A 26,782-nucleotide genomic window follows, 5' to 3' on the forward strand; every position below is an offset into this window, starting at 1 on the left:
TCCTGCTTCAGGCACATTACCTGCACACTCTAACCTTTAACATTTAAGATTTAAAAGCATAGATACACTTATTCTAATGCTCATGGGTGTGATTTCTACCTCTAGTAGAGCCAGTGTCCAATTCACAACAGTTGGCCCTGCACACACATACAAGACCTTCTTGGCTCCCTGGAAGTAAAGTCTCCTTTATCCTCCTAGTCATGATGTTTGGACTAAATCCTGTTATTGACAAACACATGACAAGGTTGCAGACAGAGCTGAGCCTTTTTTTTTTTTTTTTAGGAATTTAGGACAACATCCCTCACCAGGATCCAGGTTTCTGTCAGCCCCCCCCCCCCCCCCCCAACCTAAACTCAACACACCACCATTGTGCTACAACACATAAGCAACAAATGTCACTTAGCTCATTTTCTCCTCACAGGCCTGAATACCCAAGGCAGGTCAAATCTACTTCTACACCTCATCATCCGTTCATGAAGTTTACAACAAATGTGTCTGGTGATGAAGATCATTTCCCCACACAGATCAGGACCACAGGAGTGTAGAAGGAAAGGTTACCTGGTAACATATGTAACCTGGGTCGGAGTCCTTTTCTTCAGTGCTGCCAGCGTGGATCCACCATCATCCCGGTGATCATCGCGGGGCTGTTCGGACGTCCTCTCACTGAAGGCTGCTGCTCTCCGCCGGGTAATTCATCCAGGACACGATCCACCGATGGTGCGCCATTCATTTGTCCTACTCGCTGCTCCACGCTGAGGAGCTGAAACTTTTTACTGTAATTGGCGCTATTCTTAGATCCTCGCCTTTAAACACTTAATTGGATCAGCCTCGCGGTTTGACAGCGCCAAGTCAGAGCCACCAATAGCGGGTGGCGTGAGATCAGCTACACCGATTTAACTAATCCGTCTGACGCCCAAAGGTGCGGTGGAGCCCCGGTGGACGGAAGGTGCGCTACACACCAGCCTGGGAAGGACGAAGGAGCTCGGACTGACGAGTGAACTGAAGCCTCGTATGGTAGGGCTGCTCCCCCACGATGATCATCACACTGCGGGCTCTCTTCGAACAAGGGGTAAGCAGCCGTAGTAGCCTGGTCCTGCTGCGGGACGTTTATCCATGCCGCTGTAGTGCGTCTCTGCAGGCCCCGGGACATCTGCGCAGGGACACGGGTAGTAGCCTAAATAACATCCAGGGCTGTCAGGCGGCTGCAGGGAGGAAACTCAAGCAATATTACCTAAATGTCCTGATTCAGGCAGAGAGGGGGCCCCTCGGTGCTGTAGAGCCGAGGGATGAGGGTACCAACAACTATGCTATGGATCTCTGCAGGACTATGTGTATGTCATATGATCTCACTATCTAATATGGACAGGTGATGAGCTATGTGGATGAGCCTACATAGGCATTGCTCGGATGACAAACAACAGCTCCATTAACCGCATGTGATCACTGCAGCAGAATTACTTTTTCCTAGGAAATAGACCCAACCGTATTGATTCTCATATGGACACTGTGCGCAAACAACCATACCTCCTTATCGCTCTAAACTGTTATTACATGCTGTCAAAAAAAAAATCAATCCTCCTTCCCATATGTATGCATTGCAGGTACATTTTACACTTTTCTACGTTTCTTACAATGGCTTTGTATCATGAACACGAGTACTTACATTTTGCAGGAAATTAATTGGAAATTCTATTTGTGACGATATATATATATATATATATAGATATATATATAGATATATAGATATATATATAGATATAAATGATTGATTAGATATTAATTGTTTGCATCAATGTTGGCTCTCTAGATTGGATGTGACTGTTGGTCAAACAATTTAATGATGCGATTTTCATATTGCCGTTGATATTGTTGAATATCGAAATATCGTGAAACGGTTTTGAATGGAAACATCATTTGCTTCTAACTAACTATTCTTTACCTTTTCATAATCTGACAGCAAAAATTTAAATGAATAATAAAAAATATTAACATCGGCGCTCAATTCAAGATTAAATTTGGAGAAATATGGAGCATTTTTTACTGTTTCAAACACCAGTTTTTAGACGAGACAATCGCAAATCTATGATTTTGCCAATTTTGAGTGAAGGAGAATAGCCACGATGAAGACAGAACAAGTAGTTAACCGTACTTGACAATTTTCCTAATGTCAGATTTTGTTAAATGGACAATTTGGTTTGGAAAACAGAATTTTTAGGTATAGTTTGGTATATAGAAAAATACCTCATATGACTATTAGATAGATTGATAATTGGGCAGGCGGAAGGAAGTAAAAGGAAGGATGAATGGAGGTGGTGGGTGTGTCTGAGTGTGGATGAGTGACGTGCTTCGGAAACACGCATGCCCGGTGCGCACTGCGCGTCCCGGCCTGTCAGCAGCAGCCAGATGGAGACGTAGGCAAGTGAATGTGGTGAGGTCATGTATTTTTAAGGCGCACAACGGAATAATTCTCTCTCCGGCGGCGGCACAAACAAATAGTGCGCTGCTCGAGAGTGTTTTTTCGCTGATTGGAGCGCAGGGACCGGGACTTGGCTTGGATGACAGAGGTAAGATGAGGCTCCGCTCCTCAGACGTGCTTATTGTTTGGCTGTGGGGGAGGGTCGCTCTATGCACGCTGCTGTCCGACGCGGTCGATGGCTTGAACACTGTAGCTTCACCGCTTACTTACCTAAAACGCCGCTTTTCATGGCGTTCCGGTAGACTGAGCTTTTAGTCCGAGGCAGCAGCTACCGTGTTGGAACAACAGGCCTGTCTCATCTTTACATAGAGCCATCATGATGGGATGTGTTCCTGTGCCGGTCCTGTCTGTTCTGGCGGCTGGGTTTCTGCATGCAAAGATCATGTACCTGATGTGGAGGGGGTCGTGTGCCCAAGGTTAACACATAAACATCCAATGAAGAGAAGTAACTGGTCAGTACTGCTGCTCTGCTTCGATCAGCTGAGGCTGTTTCTTCTCTTGATGCGCATCTTTCTCAGTTTAGCCGTGTGAGCTGGGAGAAGATGGGAGCCCAGGAGAGGAACCGACTCCTGTGGGGTTTTTGGTTTGGTTTCCCCTGCTGATGACTGATTACAATAATCCTTTGTGCAGTATCAGGTCAAATGCACATCATCATGGTCTGCATTTCTTTGTGCAAGAAGAAGGGATGTGAATTAATGAGTTTAATGATATCACTACCTTTAGGGATACCCTGATCAGAGGTCTTTGTGAGACAAAGAGTAAGCCCACAGTATCCAGCTGTTTTATTATTTTGGAGCGTGAACAGGGTGTAGAAACAGTGTGAATTAAAGGTGTGATATCAGATAATTACATGGCTCCTTGTCTTTTCATTTTCCACAACGTAGATGCATGAAATTGTGGTCTGAGCAACTGCCATAAAATCCTGCCAGCACTTGGAAAAGCAATTGACAAGCTTGAAGACAATACAATTTAAATTTCCATCTCTGACAAGGACCCACTTATTGTTCATTACTGTGTTGTCATGTGACGGAACAGTCAGCAGATGTGTATTTTATATCGGCGCCTCGTCTATTTTGTCGTTGCAGTTGTTAGCCTTTTTTTAAAAAAAATTCTTAGATATCTCAGTATCATTTCAATTGCCCAGTTTTAAGTGTCTATCTGTTACTTATCAATTATTACAAAGCATCGATAAATATATGATAGTTGGGCTCTTACAGTTTTGAAATAAAGGTCATATTTGCGTTTTCAAATTTGTTGGGTTTTTCGTTTTGTGCCAAATGGAAACGTAATATAGAATTGCTTTGATGTAGCTAATATTGGTAGATATCAGTAAGGATATCAAAAAACAATTTTAAAATATCTTTGTATTGAATATTTTCAATATTCGGTTCCAATCCCTAACCGGAACTCTCATGTCAGCCTACACTGAGTTAATGTGATGAACACTGACCGGCTTCCAGACATGTACTTCATCATCATACACGTGTTGCCAGGCTGTGTTTCATCCTCCATTAAATTCTTAGGCTGAGCCAGCTCCATTTGAGAACGCACAGGTGAAGTGGTGTTGCACTCCAGGAACAAGCCTGCTGCTTTTGCAGAACACACACCGATTTATTACTGCTCCCTCTCCTCAAATCCATCGCCCCAGGTCCAGACCTCTGGGCTACTGCATGATGTGGCTGCTGCATTGCTTGTAAATACTGCAGCTGACACATAACTGCAATCCAATCGCGTGTACTAAATTTTGGAGGAATTTGTCGATGCAGCCTGTTAGGGGTTTTCATATTAACACGGAGTGTGCCTACATGAGAATTGAGGGGCTCAAAAAAGCATAAAAAAACACAGTGAGTCGACCTTAATCATTCTGATGGATTGTGGTTATTCCAGACGTGACAGCAGAGCAACAGATGACAATATATTCACTGAGCAGTAACCCGCTGCCGTCATAACTCAGAGGGGTATATTTGTCTTCCTGTATGAACTATAAAGGAAGTATCTATTTTCATGTTGTGAGCGAATGTTATGTACGTCGCTGTGACGTCGGAGGAACAGAAGGAGAGCTGACTCATTTTATTCTGGCTTTTCTGTCCCCACATGGAGTGTGTGTCAGGAGACAGGAAGATCGAGGAGGGTGGCTACATTCATGATTATGTAAGAACTGGAGAGAGGAAAGGATGGTGCTTATTTCTCCTTTTTTAGATTTGAAGTGTTTTTTCAAATGTGTGTTGGGAAAATCATCTGTGTGTCATGTCTCATCTCAGCTCACAGCCCCTTGATGTAACTTGACCCAGTTAACATAAGCATGTGGAGAACCTGCACCCAGAACTGGGCTGGGGGCCAAACTCCCAAGCGTTCGGGCAGGAATGATCACCAGGCTTGCTTTTCTAGCATGACGGAGTCATGTTTCATATGATGGAATAGACCTCCTGCTGCTCCTTTGCTGCCACTGTGCTGATGTTATCAAATCCGTGTGTTTGCTGAGTTGCGGAGATAACTGCTGTGCTTGCCTCCAGTGTGAAAGTGTCTAATCTGCCTCCTCGGGAACAGAGATTTGCATTTGACTTTCTAATTTTCAGCCGCTCTGCTCAGTGTGTTCCTCTGTGATGTCGCCACAAAGTATTTAAATGTGCTTCCGTCTTTGTGCACACAGCGGACATTTTTGGATGCACAGAGAGCAGTAATCGAAGATTTCACCATGAACAAAAACAAGAGAGAACGAGAATTCTACAGCCTAGATGTCGGGGATTCAACTTTCACAGTACTGAAACGGTACCAGAACCTGAGACCCATTGGATCAGGAGCACAGGGAATAGTATGGTGAGTATTCCTCTTTATTGTGTCTGGTCACTTTGTCCAGAACAAGCTTCTGCTATTCTGCTTTATTGTCAGAAAATCAAAATGTATGGATTTTTGTACTCGTTTTTTCTGGTTTTGTTTTTTGAAATTACACAAGCAGTTTATTTATGACTAAAGCAGCGTATTTAATGTCTAACAACCTTCATCCGTCTGTGATCTTTACTATAATCTGGAATTATTCATTCCTCAGCTCTGCGTACGACCAAATCCTAGAAAGAAATGTCGCCATTAAGAAGCTGAGTCGACCATTTCAGAATCAGACCCATGCCAAGCGAGCATACAGAGAGCTAGTCCTTATGAAATGTGTCAATCACAAAAATGTACGTATGCACACATTTTCATTAGATTTGAGATGAGTGGATTGTAAATTGGTGATATGACCTCATCATTCTGATTCACTTTCTTTCGTGCTCACAGATCATCGGCCTATTAAATGTATTCACACCACAGAAATCATTCGAAGAGTTCCAAGATGTGTAAGTAAATGAGTTGAAGTTGATGTTTGGTTGTGTAAGTGTGTGCGCTTCAACGTCACTCGACTTCTCGTGTTGCTGCTCTCTCAGATACTTGGTGATGGAGCTGATGGACGCCAACCTCTGCCAGGTCATCCAGATGGAGCTGGACCACGAGCGGCTTTCGTATCTGCTCTATCAGATGTTGTGTGGTATCAAACACCTCCACGCTGCTGGCATCATTCACAGGGTGAGCATCAGCTGGCCTCGGCTATGCAGGCAAATGGCCATCTTGCGTGCATTCGTCCACAATGAGTTTTTTCTTATAACTTCAGCACAATGATCTTTGAAATATTTTGTGCGACATGAAGATTTCTCACTAAACATTGATGGAAAAGTAAGCGGGTCGCTCCTGTTTCTTACGGGTCGTTTGGGGGTTCAAATAGATGGTGGGGGACTGAGAGAAAAGGCTTGATCCTCCTACCTGCTATGTCCTCCCAAGTAAAATTCCTTGACAACAGTTGAGGAACTGAAGCTATCAAGTCCACATGTGACAGAGGAAGTATTTAGTAGTCTGTGGTGCTCCCCAGATTGGCAGAAAGGGTGGGCAACAGTAAAAAAAAAAAACAATTTACATTGTAAACATTCATCGGTTTTGGAAACTTGTAAAGTTAGCTGTTAGCATGTGGACCCTCCCAGAAGCAGATATGAGACAAAGGGAAGTAGCTAGATGCACACAAACGGTTGAACCACTCCTCTTGATCTCATTGCAGATCACTTCTGTGCACCGAATCTTTATTCTACAAGTCGTGCCTGTTTGTTTCTATTCATGCTCAACAAAGCAGTCCTCCAGACATATGAAACGACAGAAACTCCACACAACTGTCTGGAGAACTAAAACATAGAAGCTTCCAAATAACTAAAATGGAAACCTGGTATCAGAGGCAACATAACGGAGCAGAGTAATATTCTGGCCTGATGTTTTTTTTCCGTCGCTTATCAAAATAGATAAATCTATTTGTATCCATAGTCCTACAGTTAAAGCAATCAATACAGTACAGGAGGGGAAGCTAATCCCATCTGCGAAAAATATTGGTGACATGAAGAGCTGAAGAACTGAGTATCCTCTCTAAAATCCCCTCGGAACAAAGCCGTACACAGCATAGATTGGTCAGGTACACACACACACACACACACACACACACACACACTGTACATCTACCAAATGAAAATCTTCGCATGTTTTCCTCTTTAGGACTTGAAGCCCAGTAACATTGTGGTCAAGTCAGATTGTACCCTAAAGATTTTGGACTTTGGCTTGGCTCGGACCGCTGCCACAGGACTCCTAATGACGCCGTATGTGGTAACACGTTACTACAGAGCACCAGAGGTCATCTTGGGCATGGGCTACCAAGCTAATGGTCAGTTCTAATCTACATATCTGTCAACTAACCTCTAAACTTGAAAATAATTTCTGGGTGTCAGATCAAATATCACTTGTATACATGGATGCTATATAACGTGATTTTGTAACCATTTGATTAACCTCTTATTGTGCATTCCTCTCACCTCTTACTGGCTTTGATAACTGTGTTCCACTCTGCTAGTGGACATATGGTCTGTGGGCTGCATACTGGCTGAAATGGTTCGCCATAAAATCCTTTTCCCAGGACGGGATTGTATCCTTGTCTCTTTTGAGCGGTCTTTTTAGATGTTTGTGGTTTGTGCTGTGCAGAATCTTTCACTTCTTGGCATGAATACATTATTTTGCAACATCCACCTTATTTGAAACTCTTAGAAAAGTCTTATTTATCATGCCGGTAATGCACGTTCTCCATTTTCATTTCCTCATCTTGCTTCACCACCATTCTGTTTGCATTCATCTCACTTTGTGTTTGATTTTGTGCTTTTTTTCTCACTACTTTGTTTGCATGTCCACCTCCCTGTCATCTAAACGTCCACCTCCAGTGGATGTATGGTCAGTGGGCTGCATAGTGGCCGAGATGATCAGGGGAAGTGTGTTGTTTCCTGGCACTGATCGTATCCTTCCCCATCATCGATTGTTGGCTGTGTGTCACTCCTCCAAACACCATTCCTCCAGTTGTCACTCCGCCCTCATGACCTCCGACATCGCTCTGCTGTAGCCATCTGTCAAAGACAACTAGACAACAGTGTCCAGTGAAGTAGGAGATTATGACTGCTGCTGTGCATCACCTCATAAAATGGCTGGTTCGGTGTCAGTCATGTGATCGAGGTGTTGTGCTCCTCAAAGGAAGTTAAATGTCAAGTTGCATTAATGATGTGTCGCACTATGAAGCGTGTTTGTGTGGCCTGTTTCCTTAATATTCACACTTCAGACATCGACCAGTGGAACAAGGTCATTGAGCAGCTTGGCACACCATCTCAGGACTTTCTCATGAAGTTGAACCAATCAGTGAGAACATATGTGGAAAACAGGCCACGCTACGCTGGATACAGCTTTGAGAAACTCTTCCCAGATGTGCTGTTCCCTGCTGATTCAGATCACAACAAACTGAAAGGTACTGTTGTTAAGTCCACATTATCACCACACCATTAAGAGCTCCTTCATCAAGCCAAATGTGGAGGCTGGTGATGACTAGCGCGGCCTCTTAATCTATTTGTTCGTCTCTGCAGCGAGCCAAGCTAGAGATCTCTTATCCAAGATGTTAGTGATTGATGCCTCCAAGCGGATCTCTGTGGATGAGGCATTACAGCACCCCTATATTAACGTTTGGTACGACCCAGCGGAAGTGGAGGCGGTATGTTGACTGCATACGTGAGATTTGGATATTTGGAAGTTGCTGTTTTGCCATCGATGTGCCATTCAAGCAATTTTCTCCTTCTCAGCCTCCGCCAAAGATCCCAGACAAGCAGCTGGATGAGAGGGAGCACACGGTGGAGGAGTGGAAAGGTCTGAGGCCCCTTTCTAAGATTCTTAACACCTTTCACTGTCTGTCTAGGAGCAGCAGAGAATATATTACTGGTAGCAGAGGGGTTTCTTTAAAAAAAAAGGCTGTGTCTATTTCAAAACTATAGACCTCATTTATAAAATGTTCTTAGCCACAATTAATCACTTTCAGGTTTTTGTAGTCCTGTATTTAGCTTCCTTGTTCTTGACATCTATTGTCTACCTCTTGTAATGTTTAAGTCCTTGAAGGCCTGGATGATTGACAGTCACAAGATGCACACAATAGCCATCAGTAGCAGAAGTTACAACTCTCCATCAGGCTTGCTTCATGTCTTCAAGGCTAAATTGAGGGCTAAAAAAATGAATTTGTGAATGAGGCCTATTTGGATTTAGGAAGTGGTTAATGCAGGCTGGGTTGAATTAAACAGTACTAGCTTCTGTTGTATCACTAAAAGGAACCTAAATATATGGGGCTGTATACGCTTTCCCCCTCTGTCTCTTCAAAAGTAGCCAGAATACATTTTTAATTTGACTTGCAGTCTTGATATCGGTTATGACTGGCATTCTTGTTCTGCGGCCAACCTGAACTGTTTGGATGTATGTAACTAGTACCGGTAACAAACAAAGACTCTGAGAAGTATTGTAAACTGTAAGCATTAAATGAATGATGCACAGACTAAGAATGGAAAGAAACTGCGTAGTGTGACTGGTAACCACAAGATACAGAATGTGCTAGAGAAACAGGTAAACTACTGATCACATGACTACATCTTTGCTTCTGACATCACCTTTCAGTCATAGAAACCTTCAAAATGACCAGTTACCTGTATATAAGCGGCAAAAAGGGAGGATTATTTATTTCAGAGCTAGATTATACTGTTTTAGTTAAATCTGAGTGGACTTAATAAATTGTCAAGTGAGTACGTGATGATAGAGAAACCAACCGTGCCAGCCAATTAATGTTTAAAGGTGGTTCATTGTGTGACTTTAAATCTATTTAGTCTTTTCCTCCGTGGGATTGAAACCGCTACTGTGGATTTAAGATTGGGATGAAATATGACTTTCAGCCGTGCAGCAGGATGAGCTCACCCTGAACCCTGCTAGGTGATAATGACCCCTCTCTCATTTTTAGAAGGGTCACATCAGCACCGCCTGTCCAAATTAGAAACATGATGCTGTTTGGAGTGTACAGAATGCAATACACTCCTGACTGTAGAGAAACATTGGATCAAGTATCAATGATTTTCTCTGCTGACCCACTTTATTGGCTTTTTAATTGTAGAGTTGATCTACAAGGAAGTGAGCGAATGGGAGGAGTGGACGAAAAACGGAGTGATAAGAGGACAGCCGTCTCCTTTAGGTGAGTAATCATTAAAACTTTGAGACATGACGAGGCGAAGACATGGTGGATTTATCACCAAACTCTTGAATCACTTGGGAACACTCATAAATAGGCTTAGAAAGTCATGAATAAGGAAGTATTAGTGAATGCAGCTAATTCTTGTTCATCATTTTTGCGAGGCATTTATGAATGAATCAGTGAATAAAAAGGATTTTCCATGAGGACCATAATCATTGAATAAAGGACATTTTATTGTAGGGACACGAATTGGAAGATCTGCTGCTTAAACCTAGATGGCGAGTTTGAAAAGACATCCAGGTTAACTCTGACATCTTTAGAATCACAGCATCCGGTGTATTTCAATGAAACCTATGCGGTGACGTGTGTTTTTCGCAGCACAGGTGCAGCAGTGATCGACAGCCCCCCTCAACCCGCATCCTCGTCCTCGTCGTCCTCTTCGGCCAACGATGTCTCATCCATGTCTATCGAGCCCACTGATCCGAGCAGCGACCCCACCATGACCTCTGAAACAGACAGCAGTTTGGACAGTCACACCTCTCTAGGTGCTCTGGCCTGCTGCAGATAACGCACACAAACACACTCCTACACTTACACTCACTACAATAACCTTTCCTCGTCAGTGTGTGTGTGTGACGGGAGGGATCAGGCCAGTGGAAATCCTCATTGTTTAGTATGTAGAGCTGCGCTTTTAATGTACAGGTTGTTTTTATTGCCCCAATACTACTGTAAATGATTGTGGTCTGAAATGTACCATGACTGTATTTTTGCTGCAAAGAACCAGTTATGTTTTGATGTGAATCTGTGATGAAAGAGAATAGGTTTTTTTTTTAGCCGCAGTGTGTTTTACTATACTGGTTGCACTGCAATATTCTTTTTAGTATATTCTTAAAATGCTCACTTGGCATTTTGTATTGTTTTTGGGATGTTTGAATGAAACTACACAACTTTTATTCAGTTGGCACGTTTCATGTTGGATTTTAATGCAAATCCTTTTCATTTTTCCTGTCAAAGTTTCCTTCCTCTAACCAATGTAACTTAGCATTATGTCACCTCTGAGTGTATGCATTTTAACAAGCTGTCCGCTGTTTTACCCTTATCTTTTTTTACTCTTAACATATTTTGTTTGAACTTAACTCAGCTGTAATTTACAGGTGACGGGCTGTTGGGTGAGAAAGAGCTGGTTGAATGTAAAAGTGAACAGATGTGATTGCTGAAAGCGCTGTAACAAGTCAACACGGGCCGCACTGGCTAGAAGGTGTGCTGTATTTCTGGACCGTCACCAGAGACTAAATGAGTCACTTTATCCATTTAGCAGGTTCTTTCAGACATTATTCCCAGCTCTCTGATATTTAATTTAAGTGGCCTTACTACTTAGTTCAGTAATTTTCAGTCCTCTCTTTCTGAGTTCTACCTCAATCATACACACAAACCCATGTTTGTGAAAATACAGTATTATTATGACACACATCAGTTGAAAGAAATGCAAAAGTTTTTTTTCTGTATTATTTATTTCAAGCTTGGAGGCTATTGTATGTAATGTACATTTCATTCAGAAGTACTATTTATATGCATTTTGTTTCATATTTTGTTTTCTGTGCAATATAATTCATAGATTAGAGTAGTCGGTGATCTGTACATTTTACTGTAGATGTTTGAATAAGAGTCGGGAACCTGCATCCGCAGCCTGCCGTGGTAACCTTCACATGTATTTGGTGGCTCAAATTCCCAACCTGTCCCTTTGCCCTCATCATGGTCGGGTGCTCCTGGCAGTAACCCCCAGCATCAGCTCCCAGAATGCACTAGGGTGTTGATGCATGTCCTGACACTTTTCTGGGCCTCATCTCATGGCGTCCTCTTTTTTTTTTCCTGGCTTCCTCTCCCTTACATCAAATTAGAAAATATAAGGTAGTCTAGGCATGAGTTTTCTTTGAGGATGTGTGGTTTCAGTGCAGGTACAAGAGAGGAAAGCCATTCAGCACCACTGGGACAACATCTTCTGATACGATACTCAAAAACTGTCAGCAAACCTGTTTTTGTAAGGCCAGTTGTGTGAATTTGGATCTGGATTTGTGTTACAAACAGATAAATTAGACACATCAGAAATGGAAACTGTCCATCTTCAACTCCAGCAAATAAAAGAGTTGAATTTTAATGTCTCGTTGTTCTTTCTTAACTAAGTTCTTGCTCAACTATGTTCTAAGACTAAATAAACAGGAATACTACACCTCATAACATGAATAAGGCTCTCTATGGTCCTGGAGGGATCGACTCAAATAATTACAGTAGCTACATTCCAATTAGAGGAATAAGAGATGCTTGGTCCAGAGCAGTTCTTGTTTGGCACCAGTTTTGGTCAGCGGAGGCACAAGACGACCGTTCTAGAGGACATGATGGTTCTGCACTAGAGGTCTTAAAAGCTTTGGGGCTGGCTCGTCTTTCCAGTAATGAATCTCCTCTGATGGACCAGGAGAAGAAGGCAGGTTGGTCTATTTGGTCCGTGTTGTTAGATCTCCTAGGGTTTTGAAGAACTCCTCCATCTCCTTCTGGAGGAGAACATTCCTGTTCTCTGCATCTTGATGTGCCCGCTCCGAGTTCCTGAATCGGATCTCTAGCATGTGAAACCTCTTCTTCTCCTGGTCCAGCTCCTCCTCGAGTCGGTTCACCTGGGACTGGTATTTACAGCAGGACTCCTCCAACCTTATGGAAAGTAGATAAAGTTAAATCACATCATGCTAATCCTATTTATTTATCTGACCTGAAATACAAGTTCTTACTTGCGGATGGAGCTTTCATAGCTTGTCCTCTGTTTCTTCAGTTCCCGCTTGAGCTCTGTCACCTGGCTTATAAGACCCTCATTTGTTCCACAGGGATCATCCTCAGGGCCACTTGTATGGTGATCTGTAACAGTTGTACCATCTTTTACCTCTGCAGGCCTCTCCTGATCCTTCTCTAATTTTACTGCATCATTGCTTCCCTCTGGCTCAGCCAATGAGATCTCAAATGCAGTCCAGATTGAGGAGGTGTCTGCAGGTAAGCTTAGACTGGAAGGAGCGACGTTATCATAGGCAGACAGTCTGTGGGATTGGTGGAGAGCTCTGTGAGAGAGGGCAGCCCGGGACGAGTCCTCGTCAGAGTCTCTCTGTGAGTCCTTGGGTGAGAGGGCAGTCTCTTTAAGGGAGAGGGTGGAATCCTTCAGAGACAGAGTGGAGTCTTTCAGCCTTTCACTAGATGAGGTGGTGCGCCTGTGAGCTCGGAAAGATGACAGGCCATTCATCAGCCAGTTACTCCCACCCGTTGTTGACACGTCCCCTGCTGATCCCCCTATCTTTCCCCTTGACCCAGCTGATGCTGCACTACCCTTGAAAGAGCATCTCCAGGACGGGAGGGCTTTGGACTGTTTACTTGGGCTAACAGCAACTTCACCCTCACCTTTTCCTTCACTTTTGCTATCTACTCTCCCTTCTACCTTCTCTTCTGTCTTGGGCTTGTTTTCCCCTTCAGTCAGACCCTCCTCTACAGCCTCAGAGGGTATAGCGGGGCTAGGTACATTTGGATTATTGTCTGTAGAGGGCGTCAAAGGCTGAGGTGTCTCTTGAGGGTTTTTTGTATCAGTGCCTAGATTGGTTGGGGGGTCGGTGTCCTCTTGCGGGAGCCACTCCACTTTGTACTTTTGGTTACAACTCTGCTGTGAAGGAATCTCTGCTTCAGTTTTGGCCTCATCACGTTGGTAAAGTCGAGTGTGTTCACTGATGAGTACATTCATCAGATGTTGCACCTGGGAGCTTCCTGTTTTAAATTACAAACAATAATGAAGGCGTGGAAACATTCACTCATTAATTATTTATACTACGTGTCAAAAGCTTGAGCTGATCCCAGCTGGTATTGGGCAAAAGGTGGAGTACACTCTGCACAGGTGGTTTGGGTCATACTCATACAGAGACGACCATTCACACATGGGCAATTTAGGGCCTCCTATTATCACATTCAAACTCCACAAGGAAACATTAAATCATATAACATATCTAGCTGCAGGTTAACATCGAGGTTATCACCAACCCTCCATCATGGTAACTGGATCCTCCACTCTAGGCCGGAGAATATTGGGTCCAAACACCGTTGCCAGGTTCTGAACGCTCATCTTATTCTCATTACAATGTGACTGAACTTCATCTAGAAACCTGAGGGGGGAAAAAAAGACATTTAACAAGCACTTGGTAAAAACCTAGCATTCTTTTTCTTTCAGTCAAATTCATTAAAGAAAGACAGTCATGATTGTGTCTGGCGTGTGGGCTCAAACGGAGACATGCAATTATGCGCGCACACAGTCAAAGTGCTGCTATTTCCCTTGATGGCATCTATGTGGGTGTAATGAATATGTCAAATGAAAGGGTGACAAATGCTCAATCATCAAACAGTGAATAGGAAATGGTAGGCATCACTGTCACATTAAATGTTTCTGCTGAGAGCAAGCCTGTGCGAACTTACTTGCAGATGTATTTAAGGAGGTTGTAGTTAACCTGAGGAAGAGATTTCACTTGCTTGGCCAGCTCTGTGATACCCTTGGACAAGAAAAATGTATTAACTACAAGGGCGAGAGTTTAAATAAACCTGCGAAGTCACAGCTACAACTTGAATTACCATTTCTTTATCCTTGGTGAGCAGCTGAGCGCAAGAGAGAAACTGGGTGTATTTGGAGAAAGGAATGACAGGCTCAGGCAGCTCCCGGATATAAAGCTTTAACAGGGACGCCACTGTGTGGACATCTGTAGTACTGTAAGAGACAGGGGGTGAATATTTTACACTTGTGGGTAAGAGATATTATATAATATGCTAACATTTTGGGTTAGCATGCTGCTACTGTATATAAACATGCCATCCAGTTATCTCACCTGTCAAACAACGGTTTCTCTCCACGGTCGAATGCATCTTGCAGCTCTCGAACATGATTGGTCTGCCCAGGAGCCCTGAAAAGGCCCTCTTCCTCGAGCCCATGTTCTCGTATGAAACACACACATTGCTCAACCAGAACAGGTACCTGTCGCTGAGGACCACATTGTCCCTCATATAGCATTGTCTCCTCTAAGTGTTGCCCAAAGACACCTGCGGCCACAAAACACAACAGTTGACATCAATCAGTACGTGTTTATGTTTGTGTGCTTTGTACAAACCTTGTTACTCTTCTGTGTATGGCAACCTAAATTCTTAATTTATTTGATTTACAAAACAGCTGATTGTAGATTGTGACATGCACATATTCATACAAGTCACACCTCCTCCTAATGGTGCCCATATGGCTCTGCGTATGGCTCGGACCCACTCCTCCATGTCACTCTGGGAGTTGGCCATCAGCAGGAAGGATTCATGGCTTGTACCTGTTCGGTCTCTGTCTCCGGCTCCTCCTGGCAACACAATTTATATTCACTGTGTGGATCCACACAATGTCAAAAACACATCCCCAGAATAGATTTGAAAATGACTTTGCAATGACACCAAACACAATTGTCTGTAGATAAGTGGAATCTAACAAAAAGGTTTTTCTTTTTTTATGGTAACCTTATTAATTCCAGGACCCCTGTAAAGTATAAAGCTACAACCAAGCAGCATCCGCCCGCTCTTCTGGGTCACAGCGTGACACCATCCGCTCTGACATTTGAGCTTGACATTTTAGTTTAGCTTTGATAACACAATGTGAAGTTTTTTTCCCTTTATGGGACTTTGTGATGGTTTGCTTTTGAAGAGACACTTCAAACATTTCTGCATTTATCCACATGGAAACCTTTCAAAAGCATCCCTAGCAGACAAAGGTTGTATAAGTGGGCCCAATAGGAGTTTCACTTTATATTCCTTGCTATGGAGACTTTTCCCCAGTACCTGCATTCATTAAGGTCCTATAACATGCTGCATAGTGTGTGAAATGACCCAGAAAAGAGCGGTGGTCCCAGCGGACACCAGCACTGCACCATGCACTTCACTCAGTCTCCTTTCAATTACTCACCTCTGCAAAAGTGGAATCATACACCGAGAACATCTCAGTCCTTGCAACACAACATTTTATGTGTGTATGCGTCACAGAGCCAGATAGTAAAAGCAGTCACTTCATTTACATTATTTACAAATATAATTTTACAGTGTACGGTGTCTGTACATTACAAACTCAATAATAAAAAAGTAAGGAAACCATCCTCGGATAAAGTATCCTGTCATCACAGCTAAGCTGTTTTTCTTTTTTTTCCTTTTTCTTTGTGATCTTTTACTTCTTTCTCTCCATTTATCACTTTGATTTTGGAGAATATGAACTGTATACTTTCAGGACGCAAGAGTCTCAGAAGATTAGAGTAACTGATCATGTTGCAAAATGTGCTAAACATGATAGACTAAAGTTTATCTTTTAAATCTCTTTATTAGTTTGTAAACAGAATTTACCAACCAACAGTTGGTAGTTGCATTCTTTGGACATGCATCCTGTCCTCCTACCTACCTTCCTCTAACTCCCATTCACACACACGCGCGCGCACACACACGCATGTGAGAACATATGATAAATGAGTAAATAAGTAAAGGGATACATTTATCTTAAGAAAGTTAAAAATAAGGAATTGATTTAAAGATCTGAGTAAAGAAAAAAACAAAAAGATAAATCAAAGAAAAGATTTGCTGAGCTCAGTAATTTCATTTATTAATCTTCATTAACATTTAAGGGTGAATATATCCTAAACAATTCTTAAAGTTCTTGTGGAAGGTCTTTAGGAAGCCTTGCAGAGAAAATGTAATCCTCTCAAGCCTAAAACCATGTAGCATCTCATGGATCCATCTGTTATGAGTGGGTGGAGAGGAGTGTATCCATCTAAGGAGAATTAGCCTCCAAGCAAGTCGTGTAGTGAATGTAATGACTTGTTTTATGGCCGAGGATGCATCAGGTCTAGAAGGAATTCTGGACATAGCAGTGAGGGGGACGGGGATCTAGTTTTGCGATCAGGATTCTGTTAAACCTGTCTGATACTGCCAGTCCCTAATTCATTGTTTTTAATGACTGTAAAGGGTTAAGTGTGACAGTTTATCAGTGACGAACTCTCAGGTTACGTACAAAGTGGAGAAGAAATTGAAAGTGAGACAAAGGTTTTTTCTTTGACTCTCACTATTAGGTAGCTTTGTTGAACCACCCCCCTATATATTAAGGCTTATTTGCTCATACACACAATTGGTCATGAAGCCAACCCACCTGGAACTATTTCAAATAAGTGGCGACCAGGCTCATCCTGATTGGCAGATAACTCATTGACCTGACTGCCCTGGAGAGGAATGCAGCCCTGACAAAGGAGGAAAGTGTGAGTTAGAAGGATAAAACAGATAAAAGAACAGACAGACAGGCAGGTGAGTTGAAAAAGTCGGATGAATTGATATTTCTGAACCGGGGTGTGTTGTATGTTAAACATTTTAGAGCTCTGAGTTGTGACGCGGGTCTCTGGGCATCGATCCAACACAGGGAGGAAACAATAATGGAGGAAGGGATGACTCAGGGAAACATCTCTTTATCTCTTTATCCAAATGCCACTTCCTGATGCACTTGCATTTCTGATCGCTCCAGCACAGAGTGGGGTGAAAGGTCATCCTCTAAGTGCTTGCAGCAGAACCACAGAGAAGCTAGTTACCACATTATCACACAGCTACATTAACGGACTGTGCGGGGTAATGGAAGAGAATGTGTGAAAGACTAATGGATGTATAGTAAACATTATATAGGTAAAACACGTTTTGAAACCAACAAATACAAATAGGATCGAGCTTCACAAATCCATAAAAAGAGCACAATAAATTGACTTGAGGGTAACATAAACATAATTTGTTTCCTGATTGATCAAAAAGTCATTTCCGAAATTGGAGAACATGCAATTATTTACTGGCCCACAGGGAAAACTTTAATGAGATAAATTCCTGGACCATGAATGTTTATCAGCCATTTACCAGTCGCCAGGGCAACAGGTGATGTCAAATAACTGATGTTCAATAGATATTTTTGTCCACACTAAATATAAATGGGATGGACAAAATTTCAGCAACATTTAAATGTTATACATTACAGCCTCTAAAATTGTCTTTGAAATAGAATAACACTTCTCAAGAGAAAAAATTGAGGCTGTTGCAGACGTTAGTTGACTTGGCCCTCTGTCAAAGTTGTGACAGGCGGTGTTACTGCACCTTCTGAAACTTGATTTGGAATCATAATGGCCAGAAAAACAGCCACTAACGGAGTCTGACAGACCCTTATCGTTCTTTAAAATCAGTGGAGACAACTTCATCCACCATCAGCTGCCTTTTGGAGACTGGAGGAAACTCTAACAGGAAGAAAAAGATCTGCAGACACAAAACCACCACAAGACCCTTTTTCAGAGAGAAAGAACACCTGCACAATTGACAGTGTCCTGGTCAGCAAGTGTCAGTTTCAAGAGTGAAGAGAGAACCGTCGCTGCAAGTTTGACAGGTAGAGGCCAGCAAGAAAGGAACCTCAAAGACACATTATAAATGTAAACTAAAAACTGTGAGTTATTTAGATGTATGGTTCATGTTATAACCTGGGCTTTGGTCTCATCTTGATCTTTGTAGAAATACAGAGCTTCACTCCTCAGGACAAACCAGCGTAGCTGCCAGTTTTTCATGATGCTCCGTTGCCTCTTAAGCCAGCCGGCCTTCAAAGCTTTCTCCTGGTCCAGAGGAGAGCTGGGCCTGGAGACACGGGACAACTCTCCAAGCACCATGCTCTTGGACCGTGCTGGATGGGCACACACACAGAAGAAGAACTTTTAGTAATATATGTGTTGGGTTGAGAGTAAAACAATAGAAATATGGGTAGATACACTTCTCTTTTGTTTCACTTCTCGCAGAAATAATCCACAATCATTATTCACAGGCTGTTCCCTCAGGAACAGCTAATCCCATGGACTTGACCACGCATTCAGATGCTCTCTCATGTAAATCTAACATTGCTTCCATTTTGTAGCTGCCTTGAGATGACGTCCACTTATCTAGTCAGATTCATTTCATTATGTTTCATGAATATGCAGTGCTCATTAATTAACATGTGTCCATCAGTTACGTGAAAACACACCAGATGTTTCAGATTATAATCACAAAATATACTTGTCATCACTGCACACCAAGAGGAGTTTTATTGTTTAACTGCTACAGATGTATTCATGGATTATATCATATTAGCATCTCCGTGCCTGAGGTAAAGCGTAAACCCAGCGACAGTAGAGCGATCCCAGGGGGAGGACGGTGAGGAAAAACCGATGGAGAGAGATAAACAGCGGGCTGAGGGAGAGAAGAGAGGAGGAAGAAATCAATGACGTCTCTTCATGTTAATTGCATCTCACTTTCTGCTGAGGACAGCAGTGAAAGTAACTGAACAGGCCTGAGCTGAAATCTCTCACTCCTATTTCCTCCCTCACTTCTACCTCTGAGCTCCCCAGTTTTATTACTCTGCTTTCTGGATGTCCTTGGTTTGCAGAGTCATGGTTGCTGGTGGGTGTGTGAACCGAGTCATTAACAAAACTGTATGCCGACAGCAGACGCAGGATCTAAAAATACAGTCGACATCACAACTTACAAAAAGGACAGGAAATCTTAAAGGGGAGCTAGTTTTTTTCAAAGACATTACTGCATTCATGGATCAAATCATTTTCTTGTTACTAAACGACTATTCAAGGCGTCTCATAGTGAACAAAATCATCTAACAATGTTATCATTGGACTGGTAATAATCAGGAGTATCCAGGTCTTAATCTTAAATCAAAGCAGTATTATTTCTAGAAAAAAAGTCCTGCATTCTGAATTTATTTCAGAAATTTAGATAAGTCAAATAAACCTTCAGTAACAAAAACAAAATTAGAAAATTTCATGTGAAGAAAACTCATGTTAATTGAAAAAGAGGGTGATAAACTAACAAGTAGAATTATTTAAACCTTTTTGATCAAAACAGTAATTTTCTCTGCCTTACATTGCATTATTTTTCATTCACAACACAAAGTCAATTGATTTGATAAAATGTCTATTAATCATTCACAACATCCAAATGACAGAACAATGTACTTCAAATATTCAGATCCTTTACCATGAAAAACTGACAAAACATCACTGTGAAAATGCTCTACTAAGGGATTAATCTGTGTCGTATTCTGTAAGTAAACTGCAATCTACTGTTATTACTGTTATAGTAATTCAATATATTTCAATATGCATATGGGGGGGGGGGGGGGGCGCTGCAGCCTATCCCAGCAGGCGGGGTTCACCATGGACCAGTCCATTGCAGGGCCAACAAGTATAGATACACAACCATTCACACTCACATTCATACCTACGGTCAATTTAGAGTATCAATCAGCCTCGTCCCCTCTTGATGTCTTTGGACTGTGGGAGGAAGCCAGACAGAACCCACGCAGGCACAGGGAGAACATGGAGACTCCACACAGAAAGATCCCGTGCCCGAGCCGGGACTTGAACCCGGAAGCTTCTTACTGTGAGGCAACAGTGGTAACCTCTGCACCACCGTGCTGCCCACAATCCAATAAATCATTATATAAAATTAGATATAAAAAGATATAATTGTAGTACAATACTCACTTAATGGTCAATGACTTACACCACATTTCATGATGATTTGAAAAAAACATGTCACAGCACCAGCAGGGCTTTATCAATTAGATCATGAGCTGATTACAAAATGGTATTAAGAATTGACAGTAATTCTACATCAACCCTAAACAGATCTTGTTGACTACACCAATCATACCTAACCTATCATTCTTCATTTACTTTGCCACAAGATAATAAAGACATGTTATCAGAGTTTCACCAGGAAGACTCTGCATCACTCGACTGCCTCAGGACTCAGGTTTGATATGAGAGAGTGCAGATCCATCTGTGATGCTGTCTGAATTTGTCCTGACTGATGTTGTATAAAAGGGTCAGAGGAGAGCAGAGCTGGGAATCTAATCAAAGGAGAATACCATTACGGTAAATGAGAAATGGCAAGCGCACAAACGTGGCAAGCAAACTCAAGTGGCTACTGCACTTTCCAACTGTGTTCCTGAAGGAGAAAGAAGAGGCACTCCTCCGTCCTGTCATCTTTTATGGTCTGACTTTTACTGCTGGTCTAGAAAAATACGCACACCACCAAGGGTGAAATGACGCGACCAGCCCTGTCTCAACACACACTTAAAAGACCACACCAACATTTTGGAAATACGGTTATTGTCCATCCTCTCCAGAGTCAGACAAGAATATAGATATTCCTCTTTCCTCTGTGCCGCATAGGCAGCTGAGACTGCTAGTAGTTTAGCACAATGAATGGTACTGGGTGGGAGGTGTTAGTATACCTCAGTTAGACTTTCCTCTAAAATGGTCTTGTCCTACATAAATCTAACTGGAGTTATGCATAATATTCCTTATGAAATAACAATCTAAAATTGCTGGAGATTATAATTTTAGGATCAAACGCTGTAAGAACTACTTTCCTGACCTCAGTAATTTGACACAGCGCCTAAAAAGCCTCATGTAGCTGTGTCCCACAAAACCAAATGGTGACATAGGAGCAACTACAACTACTACTAATCATCACTGACTTGTAAGAAACTAGGATGGAAGTATGCTAACACTTCCCACCCACACCCATTCGTTGTGCTAAGCTAACTCGCAGACTCAGCTCCCTAATGCAGCACATGGAGGAGGATATCTTTATTCTTGTCTGGCTCTGTGGGTGATGGGCAATAGACCAAAAGGTTGGCACGTTCCTCTCAAACATGTGGATATGGATCCTCAAAGTTGTTGCTGGCCCATATTTGCATTTAGGGTAATCATGCATTTCTCAGTCATTGCAATTGGCACTTCAACGACAACGTGGTGATCCTCTGGAGCCCTGATTGGTCTGTGTTGACACTGTTACAACTTAGCGTGTGCTGGTTGTCTAGCAACAGCTTGCTATGAAGAACGCCGCAAGTATTTATACACTGCATCCTGATAATCTCTGTGCCAGGAGTTGTTCCTGAGATTTACAGCTTCCATTTTCATCTTCTCGCAGTCATGTGAGAGGCGTGGTGTCCCAACTTCACTGGTCACAAGTGGATTTTCACCCCGTTTTAGAGGAACTATGTTTGACTGTCAGCTGTTGTGATTGACAGGAGGAAAGAGCCCTTTATCTCCTTCTCCATCTGTGACATGAAATTTGTCACTTGCTCTACACCACTAGAATAATGAAACAAAAGCTGGAAAAACCCTAAACAAATAGGTGTGAACATGACAGGATTGCATTGTTGGACGCAGCCATGTTTACTATGACCCATGTACCAGATCTTACAGGCATTAGGAGGGTACAGTCCAGACATGGGGGGTGACATCACCCTGTAGTAGAGCATGTTAACTCTTCATAAGCAGTTCAAATCGCAACACTTCATGAAGAAAAGCCATTGACTGAAACAATAAAAAGGATTTTGGATGAAACAGGCATCCAGATTTTATCTCTAAGGGGCTGCTCCTGTTTCACCTTCTGGATGTCATTATGAATGAAAGCACTGACAATAGAATAGATGTCACATTAATCAGTAGGATGGACAGCAGAGAAGACAGATGCAAGAAAACAGAGGAAAAAAGGAGGATGGATGGAGAAAGGGGAGGGAGGGACTGTTCTTACCCCGGCGTGCCTGTTTTATCTTGGGGCTCAGCATGGTTACCGTTGCTGTGCTGCTCCCTCTCACAGAGACATGACTGCATCCCTCTGTTCACACACACCACTCCTCACACACTAGCTCGCCGCCTCTTGCTGCTGCCTCGCCCTGTTACTCCTCATCCTCCTCCAGCATCTCTCTCCTTGGCTTGCACTTCGCGTCCACTTGATTTCACACACACTTACAAGCACTTAACCCTCTCTTCCTCCCCTCCTTCCTTTCGTTTCACTCCCCCTCTCTGTCCCACCGGCCGTTGTTCTCATATGCCTAGAGCCCTGCCCACTCTCTCTCTTTTTCTCTCTCTCTCTCCTTCATTTGCTACCTGTCTCTCTCCCTCCTGCTGCACACTCTCACTATCAATGTGTTTCGATCTCTAAATATGCCTTGCTTTGTCTTTGTCCATCACCCTACAATCTTCACAATCCTGCCAGCTTTGCATTCACTGAGATTTCATCTGTACAACCTCAGAACAATACACTTTCTCATTCAATTGGCTCCGTTCCTACCATTGTCTGTACCACTGACGTATGATAAACACGACAGGGCTGACTGATAAATGAGCAGACGTGTGCTTAACTCATATCCTGAATTATTCTAATGAAGATTTAAAGTTTAAAAGGAAGTGTCACGCAACTCACTGGTGTCATGTTCTTCTTTCAATCCACGATGGGCTTGTAGTGGAAATGATGAAGCAAAAAAATAGAACTGTTGCAGTGGCCCGATGAGACCAAATGCAGTAACAAGGGCCAGCTGACTTATCGTTATCATCTGAAAATACAGTATAATCTTCTCAGAACTGCCAATAGACATACAGAACCTGGGCATAGAAATAGAAAAATGTGTGTGTATATATACATATATACATACACACACACACACACACACACACACACACACACACACACACATAAAGATATATATACACACACACACACACACACATATATATATATATATACACACACACACACACATACATATATATATATACATATATATCTCGTATATATATATATATATATATATATATATATATATATATATATATATATATAGATGATAGATAGATAGATGGATAGATATCTTCTCTCAATTTGGTTAGTTTGAGGCCACAATACACATTTACTCAATGTAGTTATTCTATAGCCACAAACTCCTTGATTTTGAGGCCACAAGATATGACATTTTCTCTGTCTTCTGCCTGAGGTACTCACTTAGCAGCTAAAATTGGAGGAGGATGAACAATCAAGGAGGGAGAAGCCCCTGCAAAGCATGTACCACTGCCAGACAGAAGGTAGCTGATATCAAGAAATTCTACGAGTGGCTGGAGAAGGTTGGACTGAAAGACAGCTCAGAGGCACTACTCAGGCACTTAGTACAATATGGATAGAGGCCAGGGTCTACCACACCAGACAGGACCCCAGTTACAAGCTGTGCAAAGATGCCCCTGAGATGGTACAGCACATAGTAGCAGGGTGTAAGATGCAGGCAGGAGGAGCCATCATGGAATGCCATAACCAAGTGGCTGACATAGTGTACAAAAACATCTGCATTGAGCATGGACTGGAAGTCCAAGTCTGGAAGACTGGAAGTCAGGTCAGAATGGAAGAACACCTCCTCAGGTGCTGGAGAACAGCCTAGCAATGATCTATGGGACCTCCAGATCCAGACTGACAAAATAGTGATTGCTAACCAATTGGGCATGGTATTGATGGACAAACAACCGATAATATACATAATAATACATGTAGCGATCCAAAGCAATAGCAACATCAAGAAGAAGGAATTACAAGAACCTGGGTAAATAACAAGAGTTGACAGAGGAGCTAGAGAAGATGAGGAGAGTAAAGGCCACAGGGGTGCCAATAGTCATCAGAGCACTGGGGACTGTGACCCCCAAACTGGGAGAGTGGCTCCAGCAGATTCCAGATACAACATTCTGCATTTCACTTTGTAGTTTGGCCTTGGTGTCTCACAGTCTCTCTGTTTCCACAGATCCACTGGAGTTCCATCTCTCTGCACCAACCGCCGCCTGCATTGCCCCCCCCCCCTTTCCCCGCTGTTACACCGGCCTGCGCTCCCCTTCCATGAACCAGTCTGCCATCCAGTCCCCCATCAAGCTGGCTTGCTCTCCCTGCCTCCCCTACCAGAAGCTTCCTTCTTCAGCTGTTATTAACATTTCCGTGTTTCCCACATTTTGTATTGTAAACTGTTTTCTTGTCTGTAACAACATCTACTGCACGTCTGTCCGTCCTGGGTGAGGGATCCTCCTCTGTTGCTCACCCTGAGGTTTCTCAGATTTTTCCCTGTTAAAAGGGTTTTCTATGGAGTTTTTCCTCAGTCGATGTGAGGGTCTAAGGGCAGAGGATGTTGTTATGATGCCATGTGAAGCCCTTTGAGACAAACTGTTTGTGAAAATGGACGATACAAATAAAACTGCCTTGCCTTGCCATTCCCACTACAAGAGTTTTGTAAAGGAGTCTGGTGTTATAATGTACGTTTTGCAACACTATAATTACTCATCATCACATGAGGGAGAGAAAGGCTCATTCAATAAATGATCTTCAAAAGGACATGGAGAGACTAGTTGAACATCTCTAACTTGCACAAATATCAAGCTACAATAATCACAGATAATACAACTGTTACTTACTTGGTGGAGTCCTGGATGAGTTCATTAGAGTATCCTTCTCCCTCAGGACCATGTCTAGAATCACAACTCACAACACACACACACACACACACACACACACACACACACACACACACACACACACACACAAATACACTGATATCTCTGTCCTTTCCTTAATTGATAATGGCAGAGAAACAAATCCAATGACTTCCACACATACCCAAAGTGAAAGGGCTACTATAGCTGCCATGATTAACACACTGATGATGCGCCTGAGAAATGCTCATGTGAAAAGCCTCGAACTGAAGGAAGAAAGTAGTAAGAAAGTAATGCAAGTACTACTTGCCAAGTCATATTGGACGAATGGACCAGACTCTCACTGCATCACACACTCACTAGCAGCTGCTGTAAATGGGAATCAAACCCTGCTGCTGTCCTCCATGTCTGTCTCCCTCTCAGGAAGTGGGCTGTGCTGATAGAGAAGTGAAAACTGCTGATTACCGTGTAAAATATTTATATGTCTCTTGCTAATATCTTAATACTGTATATTTCTTGTACTCACAACACAAAAAAAGTACTTCTCTGGTTGTCCGAGATGTAGATCAGGGGGTAGGGTTGCAAATATTTTAACTATCTAAAGAGATATTAAAAAGTCTATTGCTGTCCGACTAGCAAGTGGTATCAGAACTTCAGTACAATCAAAAGTTGCCTTACCATTCAAATTCAATAAAGGAGGAGTAAGTTACGGTTCATTTTTAATATTGTTAAGCTGCTATGAGAGGAAGTTAAATCAGTTTCTATATTACATGTTACAAAACGTTGCATCTGAGTGTGTGAAAATGCCAAGGGCTACCATAATGAAGCCAAAGATTCATAACATCAGTGTATGGATTTCAGTGTTAAAATAAAGCTGCAAGCAGCGTTGTGAGGGCCTGAGCCCCCGCGCGTCCTGCGGCCGCGTCGTTGACGCCGGCCAGAACCCAACGGTGTATTTGCCAAATCTGTAGTTCCTTGTAGTTTAGCAGATAGAAGCCTGAGTCTGATCAGAGAGAGAGCAGAGCTGAGAGCTGGCCCTTTAAGAACCCCTCCCCCACTGCTCTGTCTCTGATCTGTGCTAGAGTGGAGAGCAGAGCTGAGAGCTGGCCCTTTAAGAACCCCTCCCCCACTGCTCTGTCTCTGATCTGTGCTAGAGTGAGAGCTGCGCTGAGAGCTGGCCCTTTAAGAACCCCTGCCCCACTGCTCTGTCTCTGATCTGTGCTAGAGTGAGAGCAGAGAGAGGAGGATCAACAGAATTGTAGTGTGGAAAAGTGGAATAAGTCGGCATACGTTGGTGAAAGGTGACACATATCATATTTT

The 26,782-nt window shown here is 42.7% G+C and overlaps 3 protein-coding genes across 12 annotated transcripts in view; 1 reads left to right on the forward strand and 2 right to left on the reverse strand.

The window, feature by feature from the left end:
* The window catches only part of ptpn20 (protein tyrosine phosphatase non-receptor type 20), a 28,960-nt gene extending 27,897 nt beyond the window's left edge, over nt 1-1,063 (reverse strand). For 2 of the 4 annotated variants that reach the window (XM_086179995.1, XM_086179994.1), the window contains exon 1: nt 559-1,061. The gene's annotated coding sequence lies outside the window, so the exon portion shown is untranslated. Of the gene's footprint in view, nt 1-558 lie in introns of all 4 variants that reach the window. The other 2 variants (XM_086179997.1, XM_086179996.1) reach the window with 2 other exon arrangements.
* mapk8a (mitogen-activated protein kinase 8a) lies at nt 873-12,226 on the forward strand. 2 transcript variants are annotated; one of them, XM_086180006.1, is made up of 12 exons: nt 873-1,069; nt 5,127-5,293; nt 5,523-5,652; nt 5,750-5,808; nt 5,896-6,034; nt 7,040-7,205; nt 7,753-7,824; nt 8,142-8,324; nt 8,440-8,564; nt 8,653-8,716; nt 9,996-10,073; nt 10,457-12,226. In XM_086180006.1, exons 1-12 carry the CDS (start codon nt 1,034-1,036, stop codon nt 10,639-10,641), a joined length of 1,404 nt encoding a protein of 467 aa, XP_086036132.1. In that variant the 5' UTR covers nt 873-1,033; the 3' UTR covers nt 10,642-12,226. The 2 variants fall into 2 exon arrangements, with proteins under 2 accessions (XP_086036132.1, XP_086036131.1); XM_086180005.1 differs by lacking the exon at nt 7,753-7,824 and adding an exon at nt 7,392-7,463 and having other exon boundaries at nt 878-1,069.
* On the reverse strand, nt 11,579-25,865 carry arhgap22a (Rho GTPase activating protein 22a). 6 transcript variants are annotated; one of them, XM_086180001.1, is made up of 12 exons: nt 25,647-25,865; nt 25,445-25,498; nt 19,298-19,385; nt 18,647-18,843; nt 17,296-17,383; nt 15,347-15,475; nt 14,966-15,176; nt 14,715-14,847; nt 14,562-14,635; nt 14,133-14,254; nt 12,851-13,862; nt 11,579-12,773 (listed from the first exon to the last, which is right to left on the reverse strand). In XM_086180001.1, the coding sequence occupies exons 4-12, from the start codon at nt 18,827-18,829 to the stop codon at nt 12,563-12,565; spliced, it is 2,163 nt and encodes a 720-aa protein (XP_086036127.1). In that variant the 5' UTR covers nt 18,830-18,843; nt 19,298-19,385; nt 25,445-25,498; nt 25,647-25,865; the 3' UTR covers nt 11,579-12,562. The 6 variants fall into 6 exon arrangements, with proteins under 6 accessions (XP_086036127.1, XP_086036124.1, XP_086036129.1 ...); XM_086179998.1 differs by lacking the exon at nt 19,298-19,385; XM_086180003.1 differs by lacking the exons at nt 25,445-25,498; nt 25,647-25,865 and adding an exon at nt 22,758-22,986.
* Between the last annotated feature and the right edge of the window lie 917 nt (nt 25,866-26,782).

Source organism: Aulostomus chinensis, chromosome 16 (assembly GCF_037954235.1).
Source record: "Aulostomus chinensis isolate RoL2024-O1b breed Wild chromosome 16, RoL_Achi_v1.0, whole genome shotgun sequence".
Classification (NCBI taxonomy): domain Eukaryota; kingdom Metazoa; phylum Chordata; class Actinopteri; order Syngnathiformes; family Aulostomidae; genus Aulostomus; species Aulostomus chinensis.